General features: G+C 37.7%; 2 protein-coding genes across 2 annotated transcripts; both read right to left on the minus strand.

Moving 5' to 3' along the window:
• Positions 1–636: 636 nt before the first annotated feature.
• LOC106164956 (A disintegrin and metalloproteinase with thrombospondin motifs adt-2) lies at positions 637–6065 on the minus strand. The gene is made up of 4 exons (XM_086999887.1): positions 5674–6065; positions 2241–2376; positions 1415–1576; positions 637–845 (listed from the first exon to the last, which is right to left on the minus strand). The coding sequence occupies exons 1-4, from the start codon at positions 5992–5994 to the stop codon at positions 646–648; spliced, it is 819 nt and encodes a 272-aa protein (XP_086856013.1). The 5' UTR covers positions 5995–6065; the 3' UTR covers positions 637–645.
• Positions 6066–7269: 1204 nt separating this feature from the next.
• Positions 7270–13067, minus strand: LOC106164962 (aquaporin-11). Its single transcript, XM_013543019.2, has 3 exons — positions 12877–13067; positions 8246–8873; positions 7270–7865 (listed from the first exon to the last, which is right to left on the minus strand). The coding sequence occupies exons 1-3, from the start codon at positions 12934–12936 to the stop codon at positions 7684–7686; spliced, it is 870 nt and encodes a 289-aa protein (XP_013398473.2). The 5' UTR covers positions 12937–13067; the 3' UTR covers positions 7270–7683.
• Between the last annotated feature and the right edge of the window lie 2861 nt (positions 13068–15928).

Below are 15928 nucleotides of genomic sequence, written 5' to 3' on the forward strand. Positions count from 1 at the left end.
ACCTTCTGACGCGTTGTTCGCTCCCAGCTGCCTGCAAGCAATGGTGGATGCTATTTGCGTCCAACCCTCGCTACACACAAAACTCCACTCTTGCATGATATCGTCATAGATACTTAGAATACCAGCTCCTTGGTCGCTGCCATTCACCAACTTGATAGGACCTAGCGAAATGCAATATATATATATATACAGGGGCGGATTTAGGGCGTCTTCTGGGTCTTCCGGAAGACAGTCAGATTTTCAAGTTTACATTGACGGGTATCCAATTTTTTCTGTCGGAAGACGGTCAAAAATGAAGAACGGATCAACAAAGATAATTTGGAAGACTGTCAGAAAATATCTCTGAATCCGCCCCTGATATATATATATATATATATATATATATATATATATATATTGACTAATTGATATAACATACCAGCCGTAAGTGAGGGACATCATTTAAAATAGGGAACATTATTTAGGCAACAGGGCACGAATGTTTCTTAATGGCGTTTGTGATTGTCGATATGGGATCAATAATTTACTAAATGTAATAATCTTTTTCCCTTATATATATATATATATATATATATATATATATATATATATATATATATATATATATATATTTTTTTTTTTTTTTTTTTTTTTTTCCCCAATGATTTACAATAAATATCCGTTACAAGTCCTCTTACCCCTGCAGTCTACTCCATTGCATGGAGTTGTGTCTTCGATCGGTCCCTGACAGAATCTATCTTGGCCAACAGTTCCATCGAATAGACAGGCTCTTTGCCTGCTCTTACTCCCTTGGCCACAGGTTGACTGGGTTGAGCATTCACTCCACGGTGACCATTCGCCCCAACCTGAGAAAAAAATCTGTTTTGTGCTTGAAATTCGTTTTTAAGTTGGGAATATACGGCATCGAATTAATGGAGTTCATTTCTTATTACACTAAAGTTCTTGTTTCTGTTGCTCTTTACTTCATTAAGATGGTACTCAGGAAATTCTGTTTAGTCTCTTTTACCCATATTCGAACGTTTTATTAAAAAAGTATGTTATATTTTCAGCGTCAATATTATCGGAGATTTTCCCGACAAATCGTATTCTCACTCCAAAAAATAGTAACGTTCTTCTACCCATTAGCTTGACCCGTCCCTGAACTTGGACTGTACGTTTTACGCCACTTTCAGTTAAATAATTTGGTTGTAAATATTTCCCCTTTACACCGCTATATTTACGTGTGCACATCGGAAGGAAATATCGACATTGAGTAATTTTCCCTTGAAGGGTTCTATCGTTTTAAAGATCTCTTTATGGAATAACTAGACGTAGAAAATGTGAAAGGTCCGACCTACTTCTTAAGTCAAGGTAGTAAATCAATATATTCCAAGCGTAAAACATAAAGAGTGAATTAAAATTGATATAACCATACGTGGACACTCCCGTTCATTGCAAAGTCTGTATTCAGTGTCGGCCCCATAACAGTTAGATGCGGTTCCAACGCTACACTGACGCCTGCGCAACTGACTTCCTTGCCCACACGATGCTGAACACCCCTGCCAGCTCTGCCACTGTGACCATTGCACGTCTGCAGCTAAAACATCATATCAGGACTGAAGTCAGCTATTCCAAAGGGGGAGGGTACTTTTTCTGAAAATGTGTACTGCTACTACTAACGCTTCAGCTTTCTAATTTATGTCAGCATAGGTACACCGGAGGTACCTGGGAATAAATTTTAAAGAATCTAACTATTATGTTTATTTGCCAAAGCTAGAGCGCATTCACAACCAAGGACTAACAGAACTGGCCTACCCACTTGAATGCTTGTCGCGTAATCCCCGCTGGAAATGTATTCACTGTCTATTAGGGGTTTGCGCGGTAACCTTTCAAGTGGGTCGGCCTTATTTGATCCGCTGATCTGTTAGTCTGCGGATCAACTTGTTCTGAGTGCGGCCAAATTTTGATTCAGAGGGGACCATTTCTAGTCAAACGGGCGGTTCTATGGAACCTCCAGAACCCTCTCTGCTCACTTTTTGGCTACATATATTATTATGTATTGTAACCGGATCTTCATATGACATGCACTACACGTAGAAAAGAAAGGCATTAATCATTACATGAAACAGAATAAACAAGTGTCACATCAAGATTTCATTGTTTTTATTTAAAGTAAAGAAGTAGCAGTAGGGAAGTGAAATGTCAGTTCCAAACAAGAGTTAGAATGTTGGGGGAAATACCATAAATAATACTTCGTTTACCTTCTAGCTCGCAGTTGTTTCCCCGCCAGGTGTCCTTGCAGAGGCAGAGGTAACTGGGGTCTCCTTGCTCCGTCCTAGTATCCAGACAGTAACCTTCATGCTGGCAGGGGTTTGTGGCACACAGTCCTACGGGTATCTTAATTATATTTTATGGAAAATGAAAATAAATGTATTAATCAAAAAGCTGTAATCTGTGTTAATAAAGATGTGCCCCCCTCGCAATGCACATACAATAGATTCAGACACTTTGGAACATGAAAGTAAGTTCGATTTATTCCAAGTTTCGGGTTAAGGAATGTTCCTATAAATTTCAATTAATTACAAAAGAAAAAACCTGTACAGCAAGATTTGTTTGAGAAAAACAATAATTCGTGTTTTAAGTTGGCAACTGATACAGTGTCTACTGTACTTTAAACTTGCTCCGATTCTTAGTGTGAATAAATGATGTTTATTTTCCTAACGGTGCTTTCTTTAGGGGAACAGTTTCGTAACCAGCTGCTTGGCCAGTTCATTTCATTAAGGGGAATCTTAGTCAGTAATTTATGCAATAGTCTTAAAAACATAAATGAAAGCATAAGGTTATATGAAGACAAGAAACCGGTTATATCACTATTGTAACACATACTATGCACAATATTTAAAGAGACAGTCGAGGGTATAGAGGTGTGATAAAAGACAACATTTTTTTCTGTTGCCATCGTCAATTTTTGGTGCTTTTCGCCCTTCACTACGTCAAGTGATAGAGTTCGTTCCAAAGTGGACAGAAGTGTGTATCAAATGTAGTCGCTTTGACAACTTTTACAGCATTTACCACGGATAAGTGAATGATAACATGCATTCCCTCCATTTCCACTTTGTGTGGGAGAAATTTTATGCAGGTTTAGTTATTTCACCCATTTCAGTGATTCATGGGGAAGCCTTGATGTAAAAACATCAGGTTTAATAAAGCCAAAAACTTGTTATATCAATATTTTATGACACAAACTATGCACAACATATATATAGGCAATTTTTGGTTTGATGAAAGAAAACTAGTTTTCCTGGCACCATCGACAGTTAACCGTCTTTCGCTCTATCGAGTTCCAAACTGAAAAAAAATGTGTGTTAAGTACCGTGTGCAAGGTTACTTTTACATTTAACTGCATTTTTAATAGTCAATTCAAGTAAATAGTGCATTTTGTGAAGAACATTCTAGGTCTTTTTAAAAAATCACTGTTTATAATTGACCAAGTCGTGTCTGAACATTTGGAGGTTAGACTTCTAGGCCAATTCACTTGTTGAAGTTTTATCCGTTAGATAACATAAGAATGCTTTCCTTTTTTCCACGCGGTTGTGGTGTTTCTTGCTCGACCGAAAGGTGTTGGCACAATTGCACTTACATATATATATATATATATATATATATATCTTTCAATTTAGATCCATCTTGTATATATGCTCAGAACAGAACGGTACATGACAGGGCGCGCCCTAATTATTTATAGTGTACTTTTTTATCACAGATTAAGATAAATCACGGTGAAAAGTCACTTTAGTTAAATTGTCTTGATTAAATTTTCTAAGAAAATGATTGCACAGTCACGGAAACGGCCGATTCATTGATTTATGGTTGGTAAAAATGTTTTAATTAAGAAGTCCCAGTCGATTGATTTGATGACAATGTTACCTTTTAGAAATGTCAGCCTTGGGAAATTGATTGTTTTGTTTAACAGTTTGACATCAAGTTTTGCCTAACAAATGAACTAAATTGCAATTCGGCAAGTGAGAGGCGATAATGCGTTTGTGATAGTTGTTAACAATTGTATTTTACAACTGTGTAGGTTTCCCAGCAATAAACGACAGATATGGTTGTCTGTGGAGGTGGCATATCGTAAACATATCAATAATCTCGGAATATTTCTTTAATTTAATTCATAAGTACGTTTGTTCATTTTCCATTCTCATTTTACGAGATTCGTTGCTTTCTTTCTTACATGGTTATGGTTTATCTTTAATTAAAGGCAATGGAACTCCGTAACTTCGCTTGCCTTCATCTTTAATTATTACATACATGCCAAGCAATCTGTCAAGCGCAAATGCCTAAAGTGCTTTGGTATGGTATGAATCCAATACCCGATCAACCATTACACTACATTTCTTCCGTCATTACAAAGGTTAGAAAAGAATACAGGAGCTTAATCAGTGAAAGATTAAGGTATAAGTAAAAAAAAATGTGCAAGAATTGGGGTATGTTGTTAGTTCAAAGCACGGTAAAAATGGTCAACTGATCAATGAGGCGTGTGGTGGAGGGGTTTACGTGTGTCAATAAAATAAATAAATATAATTAAAACAAACAAACAAACAAAAAATTAAAGGTTGTCACCACGTGCTGTTGGGTAGTTCATATTAACCAGGGCCCAGTTTTATAAACTCTATCCTCTGGTTAACACTATCAATCAGATGGCATTGTTGTCATCTGGGCACTTGTTTTCTAAACACAATATCCTTATTTTTGTCTCTGATATTTTACTATCTAGTGGTAAAAATAGCTGATATCATCAGGATAACTGTCCAGAGGATAATTTTATGCAGTGGATAGTGTTGTCCATAGGATATCGCTAACCAGTGTTGATGAAACTTGGCCCATATCAGAATAAAACGATTCAGGGTTGGGGGCCCTCGAGGACGTGTGTTTTGACAGCGCGACTTGCTGCACAACACAAGGTGGACAAATAACAGCTAGGTATTTATTTTTCTTGCCTTTTAAATATTTTATTATTGACGGTGTTCTTATATCTTATAGGATGCAAAAAAAAAAAATGACTATAAAAACGACAGAAACCCGGTTTACGTGTCTCGCCTAGTATCGTCGACCGAAAAAAGTGGGTTAATAGCACAGCATGCCTTTCCTCTGGATAGCAAAATGTATTAATTATTTACAATAGCCCCTAGGCTAAGCCACCTTTAAGACGATTTTGTCGACAGATAATGATATAATGATTCCAAGAGTTTTAATTTATTTATCATTCAGCGCGGAGAAATGAATGGCACTGTCATCCAGGTTTTGCTATCGGCTAAAAAGGCTGAGTAAAAAGGTCCAGGGCATCAGAAAAAAAGTTTCGTGTTCACAGAAAAATACTCCCTTGCCCTATCGCGCTTTGCCTGCATGAAAGTGTTAAGCGGCATGTTTTTAATGTATGAAGGATGAGGAGGAAGAGGAGTTATTGCGAGAGCACTTATCACCACGGCAACCTGTCCATAATCACATTTACACTCGTACTTCTAATGTTCTTTAACTTTTTTATGACTGAAATACCGAACCCATTCTATCAATTGCTATAAATACTCAGGGAATTTTTCTCATCCGTAATTTTAAATAATCGGAGAGGGGGGGGGGGAAGCAAAGTGCATATTCATGTCAAATTGATCAATTAACGAAACAGTTATGAATTACCTGAAAGGACTCATTACGAACGCTGTAGAAGGAAATTCCATCCGCTTCCAAGAGGTTCACATCTTCATTCTTCGTTGACAAAGAATTGAGTTCGCATGTACGATTTTGGGGGCAAAAATTATACGAGTCACATCCTTTTGATACGATGCATTGCAGCGCACATTGGGTCCTTAAATACACACCGTTAATCTGCTTCGTGGTATTTGTTCTCAAGAAATGGTTTTCTTTTACTTCATCCTCTTCTGGTTGTGGCCATTGAAATATTATCCCGTCTGTGAACCTCGTGCTGATCAAAATGAGGAAAAATAAAAGCATCACCATGTCACTTTTCACAAACACAGTCCCAAATGAAACCTCCTAAATATAGACGCTGTTATACCGTTGTTCTATCATTTCCAGTTGAAAGGGCAATTGCGTTCCCTTCATCCTTTTTATAGAAATTAAAGACACGCCTCATTTATCATGCACGGTGCATGTTGTTCCAGTTTTTTTTTCCTTTTTAGATTAAAACGTATTTTATTGATCAGTTTGGGCAGCATCCCATGGGTATACGACTTGCGCTTCTATTTTCATGTTACACGCAAGAAAATGTTCTCTTAACTGCTTTTTCAAATTCCCCTGTATGTAACGTTCATCATGACCATGTGAACATGTAAATATGAAGGGGCAGCAGGTTAATAAAATCAGCAACGTCCCCTAAGACACCTTACTTACCTTAGAATCCTCGGGTACAAAGTGCCAAATAATACCCTCGAGATTTCTTGCGAAGTGGCGGATCACTTTAACCCCCCTCTCCGCAATGATTAGAGAATTTAGAAAATTGAAGGACACGCACGCGAACAGGTAGACCCCATTTGCAACCAACACAAAGTCTGTACAGGCATGGTGGTGTTTTTCCTTTGCAGACTTCTGGAATCAACCAGAATATTGCATAACAAAAAAAAATTGAACGATAATTACTTTTTTTTTTTTACTTTTGACAATGTTAATTCACCAAAAGCATTTTAACCGAGTGCAGCTGAAATAGAGATAATTGACTCTCTATTCGCTAATTGACAAAACGCGTGTCTCAGGTGCCTTGTCGTATATATGACCTTCGCATAACGTCTGTAACTGGGACCCGTCAATGCGTGTGTCGACTATATTTTATTTTTATTTTTTTATAAGCTAATTTTCAAGATACAGGGGCGGATCATGGATATCAAGAAAAGTAGGTTAAGGTGGGAGCCTTGTCAATTATTGTTCCATTTTTTTTTACGCAATCAGATGCCACGTAAAGTAAAGGGACATTAGGTTCGGTGAGTTTAATAAGTAATAGCACTCAGAGATAAATACAAATGGCAAAAAGAAATCTCAAAGGTAACACTGTAAATGGATGCAATATCCTCAAACAAAGACATGATGTGATGAGAGATTGTTTATTCTTTTGAAGAGATTGTTTATTCTTTTGAAGCATCAAATCAAAAGTTCTGTTATTTTGAATACAGGGGTTTTGACGCTTGATTATTTACCATCGCCTGCTTATGGTTATTGGTATGGTCACTTGCTTTGCACTTAAGCAAATTACTTAAAAACTGTTCAGACATTCCTTACACATTCTATCATTCATATAAATTTATTCCATAGTTTGGATGTAGGCCTAATGTAGATGTTTGAAAAAGTTTTACACACTGGATTCATTAAGGCCAATCGAGTAACCTCAACACCCGGGACAAAAGTAAAATGGAAATATAAGATATTATAAACACAGCACAATGCACAGGTGAAAATTGTAAAATATATAAGTAAAATATAAAACCTCGAGAGAGAAGTGCATGGCAAACTTTGGCACATGTTCGTAGAATAACAATACATAATCGTAGGACGACAACGATGACGAGGCGTCTGAGTTCATACACCACGAAATACAGCAGTATATTTAGCGCGACGCGAAGGGGGACCATTTCTCCATTCAGTTATACTGCACTTTTTAGGTTAAGAACGTTAAACTTAAAAAGTTTGATTAAAGTTTCACTCCTCCTTTTTCTTCTCGGTTTTCTTGAAATGATTCGTTAAGACGACTGCTAAAACGGTGCCCATCAGAGGCCCAAGCCAATAGACAATAATGTGCTCCAGCTTCGTATTCCCCGGACACCCGAATCCCTGCGCGGATGCATTTGCCGGATTGAAGTAACCGCCGGTGAAATGAAGACCTGAAAGTGAGAGTAAATGGTTTTTATGTCGTGTTTTATTTTCCACATTTATATTGTGTGTATTTTATATCTCATATTGCACAATCGTATCGTATTATGGTGGTTATTTAAGTAATAAATGGGATGTGTGCAGAATCATTTCGGACTAATTCATTCCTTGTTCCACAAGAACACTCTTTTGTTTTAGACAAAGTAAAACTTGCTAAGGAATATGTTTATGATTTATATATGATGACTAACTCACGCAGCAGATTAATTCTGAAGTAGTGCCAAATAAGTACAATATCTAATGTACACTTTTCAACTAAACGTGAAAATATTTTATATAAACCGTTATCAAAGAGACGGGCTCGTATCAAAAAGAAAAACAGCCAACTTACAAATCATGACCAGCAACACGTTCAGCGTCACCTTTATCGGATCCTCTAGTTTCCCAAGGAAGGGGAGGGCGTTGAGAGCCAGCCAGATACTGGCAACGGCGCAGGTCATTTCAATCACAGTCCCTAGTGGGATGTCCACAGTCAGGTCCGAAGCACAGGCAAATTTAGACCAACGGTCAGCGTGTGTTGGGCATAACTGAAAGCTCCACAACCCCATAGAAAACCAATAACTGACCGGTCCGGCAAGCATCTGCAACGCCATTGCCACAAGGGTGGACCCCAAACCTTGTTCCTTGTTAACGAAAAGGGCGAATTTGCCGCAGGGATTACATTCACCCTCAGACTGAGTCCACCAGTCGAAAAGTTCTGCTGCCAAGAGCGCTAGACCAAAAGCGACGTCTCCATAGAAACTGAGCAAAACACAGGCCTCCCAGGTGTAAACGCATTCCTGAAAAGACGCTATGAAATCGATGGCGTGTTCCTGAGCGGATTGCGGTAGTGCTGCACGCACGATTCTCTTAGATGTTCTTGTGACGATAATAGTGACGATGAATGAGATCAGACAGGTAGTGAAGTTGTGCAGGTCTTCGTGGTCATGAAGGTAATCCCACATCAGTTCCACGTAATCCTTTGAAATGAAAAGAAATTAGAGTTATTTTTAATGGTCGTCATAGAAGAAAGTAAAAAAGTGCAAATATTACTGCAATCAGGACAGTTCTATTTTTTACGAAATGAAGTTTGTTTTTACCATTAAAAAATCCCGTTAAGATGAGATTATAATTTTTTATCTATACAATGCTGTAGCAAGTGCCAAATTTAGTAATCAAACAGGCCAGGAGACAATGAATACGATAATGACTTGCTGAACACGTGTGACAAGGCAATGGGATTAATGCCTACCAAGAAATTGTACTACTTCTTTGCCTACTACAACATTTATGTCGTTTAGCCTTTCCTACCCACAGCCTATATAAGACGTCACGAAATAGTTACCCTAAAAATTTGGGCATGACTATGAACAATATTGAATAAATGTTGTTACAGTGTAAAAAAAGAATTAATGATTATACGGAACATATTTCGGAGTTAATAGGTGTTGCATATCTTATCTATTGCATATCTGCATATAAATATTGCATATCTTATCTATAACGGTTGGAATTTTTAGAGGAAAGAAATTGGAAAGCTTCTCCAACCAGGCTAATAATGATGGTTGGTAAAAAAAACTTCACGGGTGGCAGGAGCTGGTGTTATTCGGATCACGTTTGTGCATCCCACTTCGTATAAATACGTAACCCATATAACAGGGAGAGAAACACCGCATGCTATGAGAGAATAATACGCTACATTAGTCTTTGAGTATATTGTTCTCTTAGCCTATATATGTGTCAGACGTCACCACCATGGTTTAAAACCGCAGCTTCTTAAATAAGATTCAGACGCTTGATTTTTGTATATCAAGCATAAACCACATGAAATATGCCTAAAATGAACGCACCGAGCTTTGATGATCAAATTCTCAAGGTGTTTATCCAAAGAACACTGCTGCCAAAAATAATCAGCAACTGAGCGCCAAGGTAGTCTTTTAAAAACTAACCTGGAGGTGCTGATAGTGCTGCGCGATACTGATATATTAGCAGACTTCACCATGTGTATAAATAACGTATCTGGTCATTTCAGCTGTCGGATTTCGGAGAGGGAGACGGAAATAACCGCGGAATTTTTTTCCACAAGGTTGCTGAGATGGGGTCCGTGCTGTCTTGTGGAATGTTTGGAGGAAGTCTCCAGTAGTCTAAACACAAATAACAAGCAATAGTGGCCTATCTGCGATGAGAATTTTGAGTTCGAAGGCATATGTACGCAGTTTGTTTCTTTTTCAAGAATGGGGAGAATATACTGAGTTTAGTACAAATGTGCAAATGTGTAACGCACTATAGCATCCAGGAGGAATCACTTTGTCAAATACTGATTTTTTTCATAAAAATTGCAAAAAAAAAAAAAAGGTGCAAATTGGAATGTCAAAAGATGGCCTTGATATATGAGTGTAACCGTAGAAAACAAGGAGAAGTAAAGTCTTTATATATGACGCCTTGATTACACAGTCGTTATGCTTGTAAATATAGATACAGTGCCGCCGGAATATCCCCTTACCAAATGGCCGTATGGTTTCCCAACCCTGCCCCATATGGTCGAACAATAGAGGCCGTATGATAATTACAGGGTAGGGGAATCCCCAAGCAATCCTTATCGGACACCCAAATTAGTCGGTTCAACGAACACGGTCTGCCCCTTCTTATTTGCCTCACTTAAGGTTTCTATTATTAATAGCTGATGCAAAGAGATTGCTATCGACAAGAGCAAACAATACCGGGTTATGTATCAACTGCAACAGAAGACTCGAGTAAAGGCAAGTCAAATATTAGAACAAAACTCTGAAGAACAAATCAGGCTTAGTTTTAAAACACGTATAACAATTTTATTTGATGATAATAAGTCACGATCAACAAAAGCGTAGTTAAAATGGAAATTTTTAAATAGCTAATACATCAAATAAATATCAATGTCTCATTACCTGTATTACATGTGTTGCTAGTTTAGTAGCCTGATGCACGACCTTCTCTCTCAAGTACCGCTGAAATCACCTACTTTATGTGATTAATATATTTATTACTGTATAATACACTTTTCTGCCTTAATATGGTCATCTCCTCGTCTATAACGTTCATGTGGAGCAGGTCAACCTTTGAGGGACGTCCACTTCGTGGCTTATCTGCAATACCAAGCCCTTCGTCGTATTTCTTTAACGCATAGTAAATGGCTTGTCGCGACACTTTATGGCCTTCATTTTCCATTTCCATCAGTGACATAAACATGTCATATTAAACAAAATACTTATTGGCCATTTAGGAAGTCCAGATACACAAACGATCTTGTTGACACGTGTCAGTTGATTTAGAATTATGTGCAATTGATTAGTTCGGATTGAAGAGCGTCATCGCAATGTTAACATTAATTTTAGACGACGCGTGTCACACAGTAGTGATTATGTAATAGTCAGGGCTTAATCACTGTGTTTACCCAGCATGAATAAAGCTCACCTGAACTGATTGTTAATTAATGTGAGATGACACGTGCCAACCAGTGAAGTTAGCCCGAGAGATTGTAATCCATTTTTTTTTTAATTAATTTCTTTTGATGCGTTTAAGTATGAAGAAGGCTTTTGGTTAAGTTTGGGCTTTAGATCGTAAAGATGAACTGAATTACATATCAAACAATGATAGAGAAACAGTTCCTACTTTGTGTCCTACAGAATCAAGGAATCAGTCTTTCGGCCGGCCACCCGTCGCCTTGTCAAATAAAGAAATATTCGAAATTCGACAACGGGCCAGTTCCCCAGGCAACTTTTGCGTTCAGTTGATGGGAAGGTTGTTTACGATTGATGAACGAATACGAAAGGACAGAAATGTTACGGGTGTAGATGGGAGAGATTCTATATGCAAATAAAGTCTGAACTATATTAAAGATATGGCTAACAAAATGTTTATCACTGAAACAACTGACAAATCTTTTTTGGAAATAAATGCATTTCGTCTATGAACAAAACTAATAGAAATATAAGGACATACTATAAAAGTAAATTTTAATCTTGTTAATGATACGTATATAGTAAAGACAGTTTGAAGCCTAATAAATATTACATGTACAAGTAGTGTTTTATTTGATCTTTAATGAATTCAAAAATTCATTTATTAAACTCTATGTAAATTCAATCAATTCATAGCTACAATGAACACGAAAATTGCTGTCATCACCGAATCTTTTTGGTAAAGTGACTTTAAGAAATCAATGTTGGCAAGTTCTTTTACTTAAAATCTCCGTATCAGAGTAGAGTGATCAGAGTAGAGTGAAGCCACCGCGCATTAAAGGTCAATTAACGCTTGGCGAGCACTTAATTGCGACCACGCTCACCTTCGATCTTTATCTCAGCGAGCTAGGGTTAGGTTCTTTTGTTAGCAGAAAGTTTGTCACGATAATTGCCCGACGGGCAGGGTATGGAACTATTGTTAACAGAAACCAAACAGCGTATTGATGGCAATGTTATTTCCATAGTAACCGAGCCAGGCCGTCCGTACAACCCGCAGCGACCCGGAGGGTAAGTAAGGGGAGATTCCGGCGGCACTGTAGCATATCATTCACATCGAAGTCGCTCACTGATATGTTCATCGGCACTGATATCGGATTAGAAGCCTTCGAGTAAGTTTGGGTCAGGGAGATGCGTTCGATTTACTTAATGACGCGCGAGATGTTTAGTGCAGTGTATTGGTCAATAAGGAGTCTATTAACACTGCTTCAGCCGAACTTCTTCGATTCAAGCTTCAATTATCATTGGGAGGTGGGGGGGGGGGGGGTCCTGATGCTGTCTGTTTTAGTGATCTCATGCAGATTATAGATCGTTACCTACTTTTCCAGTGCTCTTCTTATTATAGTAACAGGCAGCGCTGTATTTCTTCAAAATATCTACGGGTTAAACGTAAACACAGACGGCAAAAGAAGGAGGTTGACTGATGTCAGCTCATCGATAATGACGGCTGTTCGTTTATATTGTGTATCTTATCTATACAAGGACCTACCCCTGTCCCAGACTCGAAATCACTGGCGTTTTTCGTCACTGGCTTCTGTTTCGTCGCCATTGCTTGGCCGCCGCTGCTCCCCTTCCCTGGATCTAAGCTGTTATCTATTTGCTATTCCCAACAAACACACGCACATGAAAATAGCTCTATACCTGTACAAATGATAGTAGACGCAGTACCGAGATACCTGCTAGATTTCACTGGCACGAGTTTACCTGTACATTCAGTAGTAATACAGTAAGGATGTGAGGAATCCGTATAAAATCCAACGTCTATTAAAGCCTCATTCTGTAACCACACTGCATAATGCAATCAAAGAAAAAATTGGCTGTGCATTTTGAAACCACGGCGCACTTTACAAACACTTTTTCTTACTTACTGGAAAGGTTTGAAGAACTGGAAAGAAATCACGGTACATTGGAAAAGCATATATCTATAACATTCGTCCCCAAGGCTGAGGAGGAAAGAACATGGCGTTACCCTGACACTGCCCGCCGTAGTAGTTTCACTGAATATTCTACAAAAGTGGTTGGAACTATCTTTATCTCTTTTTTATTGTTTTATGATGAGGTTTCATCGCTGTAATTTCAATTTAGCTCATGGATAAAGGGTGTTTATATCTACGGTAGGGGAGACCGGGGCTAGTCAAGGGGGCCAACTTGCCCCGCCACAGTGATCTCTACTCTGTGACAGGGGCAGGTCCTTGTATAGATAAGATACACAATATAAACGAACAGCCGTCATTATCGCAAGTTGGCCCCAGGGTCGGGGCAAGTTGGCCCCCCTATAATAAAAATGAGGTATGTATCCCATCTAAACGCCTTGAAATACATTTAAACATTATTTATTTATTAAATTGATTTTTGAGAGTCTTTGATGAATAAATAGTTCAAATGTGGCAGATTTATTGAGGTTTCCGTACGTCACGTTGTGTGGGGGGGGGGGGGGGGGGGTATGTGTTGCAAGAACCAAAAGATCAATAAAATTTGTTTTGTTTGATTAAGAATAAATTAATAATGGTATAAAGCCGGCTTTTAATGAATGAAAACGAATAATAAATTGTCGTTTAAAAGAAAGTAACAAATTCAGTTTTAAACCATTGAGTTTGTTTCAACAATGGTCTCTAGCTAGGGAGAGGTGGAAAATCTCCTTTGGACCACATATAACACGTATAAATACAAAGGAATCGCCTTACAATGAATTAAGGCAAAATAAATGTTTTTCTAAGGAAAGTCCAATGGATTTGCTTTTCAATACATACGATCAAAAGAACATTTCTAATATAAATTTTCGAAAAGACACAATAGAGCAAATTATATAAAATCAATCAGACGGTAAACACCGGCAAGCTTTGTCAATTTCACCAACTTGTTTATTTCAAACAGCGTTGCGCGCAAAGGATTGTGGGTAAAAAATATGAGGGTCCAACTTGCCCCGAGTCAAGGGGGCCAACTAGCCCCGGTGCACATTATTTATTTTAAAGGATGGCAGCAATTTATGGTGCTAGAATGAGAAACGATGATACATCTCTGTGAAACTTGAAACAATGAGCTTCAGTTTGATGCCCTATACATATTTTATATTCGATCAAAAGCCTATGAAAATAGATTTTTCAATCTCTTAAACAAAATTACTTTTAGGTGCAAAAATCGTTTATTTGGACTCACCGCTTAATTAAAACTTTTTAACGTCCGACACTTCTTTAGCATTGTAGGCTACGGTCACTTTACAAGAGTAGGTGGCCAATTTTTTTACCTCGTAGTTACTTTTTCATAAATTGACGGGGGGCCAACTTACCCCGGGATCCAACTAGCCCCGGTCTCCCCTACAATGTGTTCTAGCAGAATTATTTTTTTCTGCCATTTTGTAAACTAATCAATTCGATTTATTTGATTTAATTTAGATCTATATACGCGTTTTTATGAAGGAAAGGTTTGCATATTATTTCTTACACATGAAACGAATGATATCATTTTATTATTCCTTTTTTAAATTGCACTACAAAACTCAAATTGGACTTCATTTACAAGACCGTGGAGGAAAGGGTCACGTTGAAGTCCACTTGTTTTTGAAAAAAAATTATCAAAATCATTATATAAAAAAACTGAATGAGATCATAAACTAATAAATAGAGATGTAATTAAACTGGAGGAAATGTGGCAGGCGGTAGGAATAGATGTATTTCTTGGTATGCCACAGCACCCACAGTAACCACAGACCGTTATCATGCTTTCTAATGCATAACAAATTTTGGAAATATAATTTTATTACTTGTAATGGACCCAACATAAAACTATCACAAATATGGACAGGTTTACTCTGTGCACTGTATAAGAATAAGAGAGTTTTTATTTGAACATTTTGCACAGTAGATGAAAGACTAAGTAAAAGCTTAGCTTGTTTTTGTTTTATTTTTGTCACATAAAATTTGTACATTCAAATGTGTTATTTGTCATTGTAACTAAGACGTCTTTAATTAAGCATTTTAAATTATTGTAACTTTATGAAGGCTATGGGGAATAATAGGTTGTATACATCCACCTTCTGTACATCAAGTTTGATCGCTATTACAACAACTGGAGTCCAGTTCATTTTTTATTATTATTTCTTTTTGTTGCACCCTGCAATAGGCGTGTCCTTACTGACGTAGAAGTCTTTTCCATAAAACACACCTGACGTCAAAGTTACCGGTTTATGATCCATGTCCATATACATATCAAGACTTGCTACACACGGACCCTCCCCTCAACCACAATAGAAAACCAAATACCTGCGCCCGTAATGAGAGCATAACAAAAATAGTCGGTATAAAAGGGGCGTCGGCTTAAAATTGTCTTATTATTAGTTTGTATGACAGGAGCCTATCGAAGCGCACCGTTAAAGTGCCTAGCAATCAGTATCAAGTTACTTCTCGTCCATAAATGTTTTCTTTCTTGATATAATTTGACACGTATTCATGTACTTCAGCAGCAATTACATCCCATTAGCTATATAACTTGACACTTAACAAGAAAAAAAATTGGATCGCACAACATTGGATGTATCCTAGGCT

The sequence above is a fragment of the Lingula anatina genome, chromosome 1 (assembly GCF_051362555.1).
Source record: "Lingula anatina isolate TDL-2025a chromosome 1, LinAna3.0, whole genome shotgun sequence".
Lineage (NCBI taxonomy): Eukaryota > Metazoa > Brachiopoda > Lingulata > Lingulida > Lingulidae > Lingula > Lingula anatina.

What these genes read in the sequence shown, in the direction of transcription:
- LOC106164962 (XM_013543019.2), bottom strand. Translation starts at nt 12,936, where the DNA reads ATGGCGACGAAACAGAAGCCAGTGACGAAAAACGCCAGTGATTTCGAG. An exon ending in ATTTCGAGTCTGGGACAGGG is followed by an intron (nt 8,874 to 12,876) that starts GTAGGTCCTTGT and finishes TTCATTTCAAAG; the next exon opens with GATTACGTGGAACTGATGTG. An exon ending in CGTGTTGCTGGTCATGATTT is followed by an intron (nt 7,866 to 8,245) that starts GTAAGTTGGCTG and finishes TCTCACTTTCAG; the next exon opens with GTCTTCATTTCACCGGCGGT.
- LOC106164956 (XM_086999887.1), bottom strand. Translation starts at nt 5,994, where the DNA reads ATGGTGATGCTTTTATTTTTCCTCATTTTGATCAGCACGAGGTTCACA. An exon ending in TTCGTAATGAGTCCTTTCAG is followed by an intron (nt 2,377 to 5,673) that starts GTAATTCATAAC and finishes AATATAATTAAG; the next exon opens with ATACCCGTAGGACTGTGTGC. An exon ending in AAACAACTGCGAGCTAGAAG is followed by an intron (nt 1,577 to 2,240) that starts GTAAACGAAGTA and finishes ATGATGTTTTAG; the next exon opens with CTGCAGACGTGCAATGGTCA.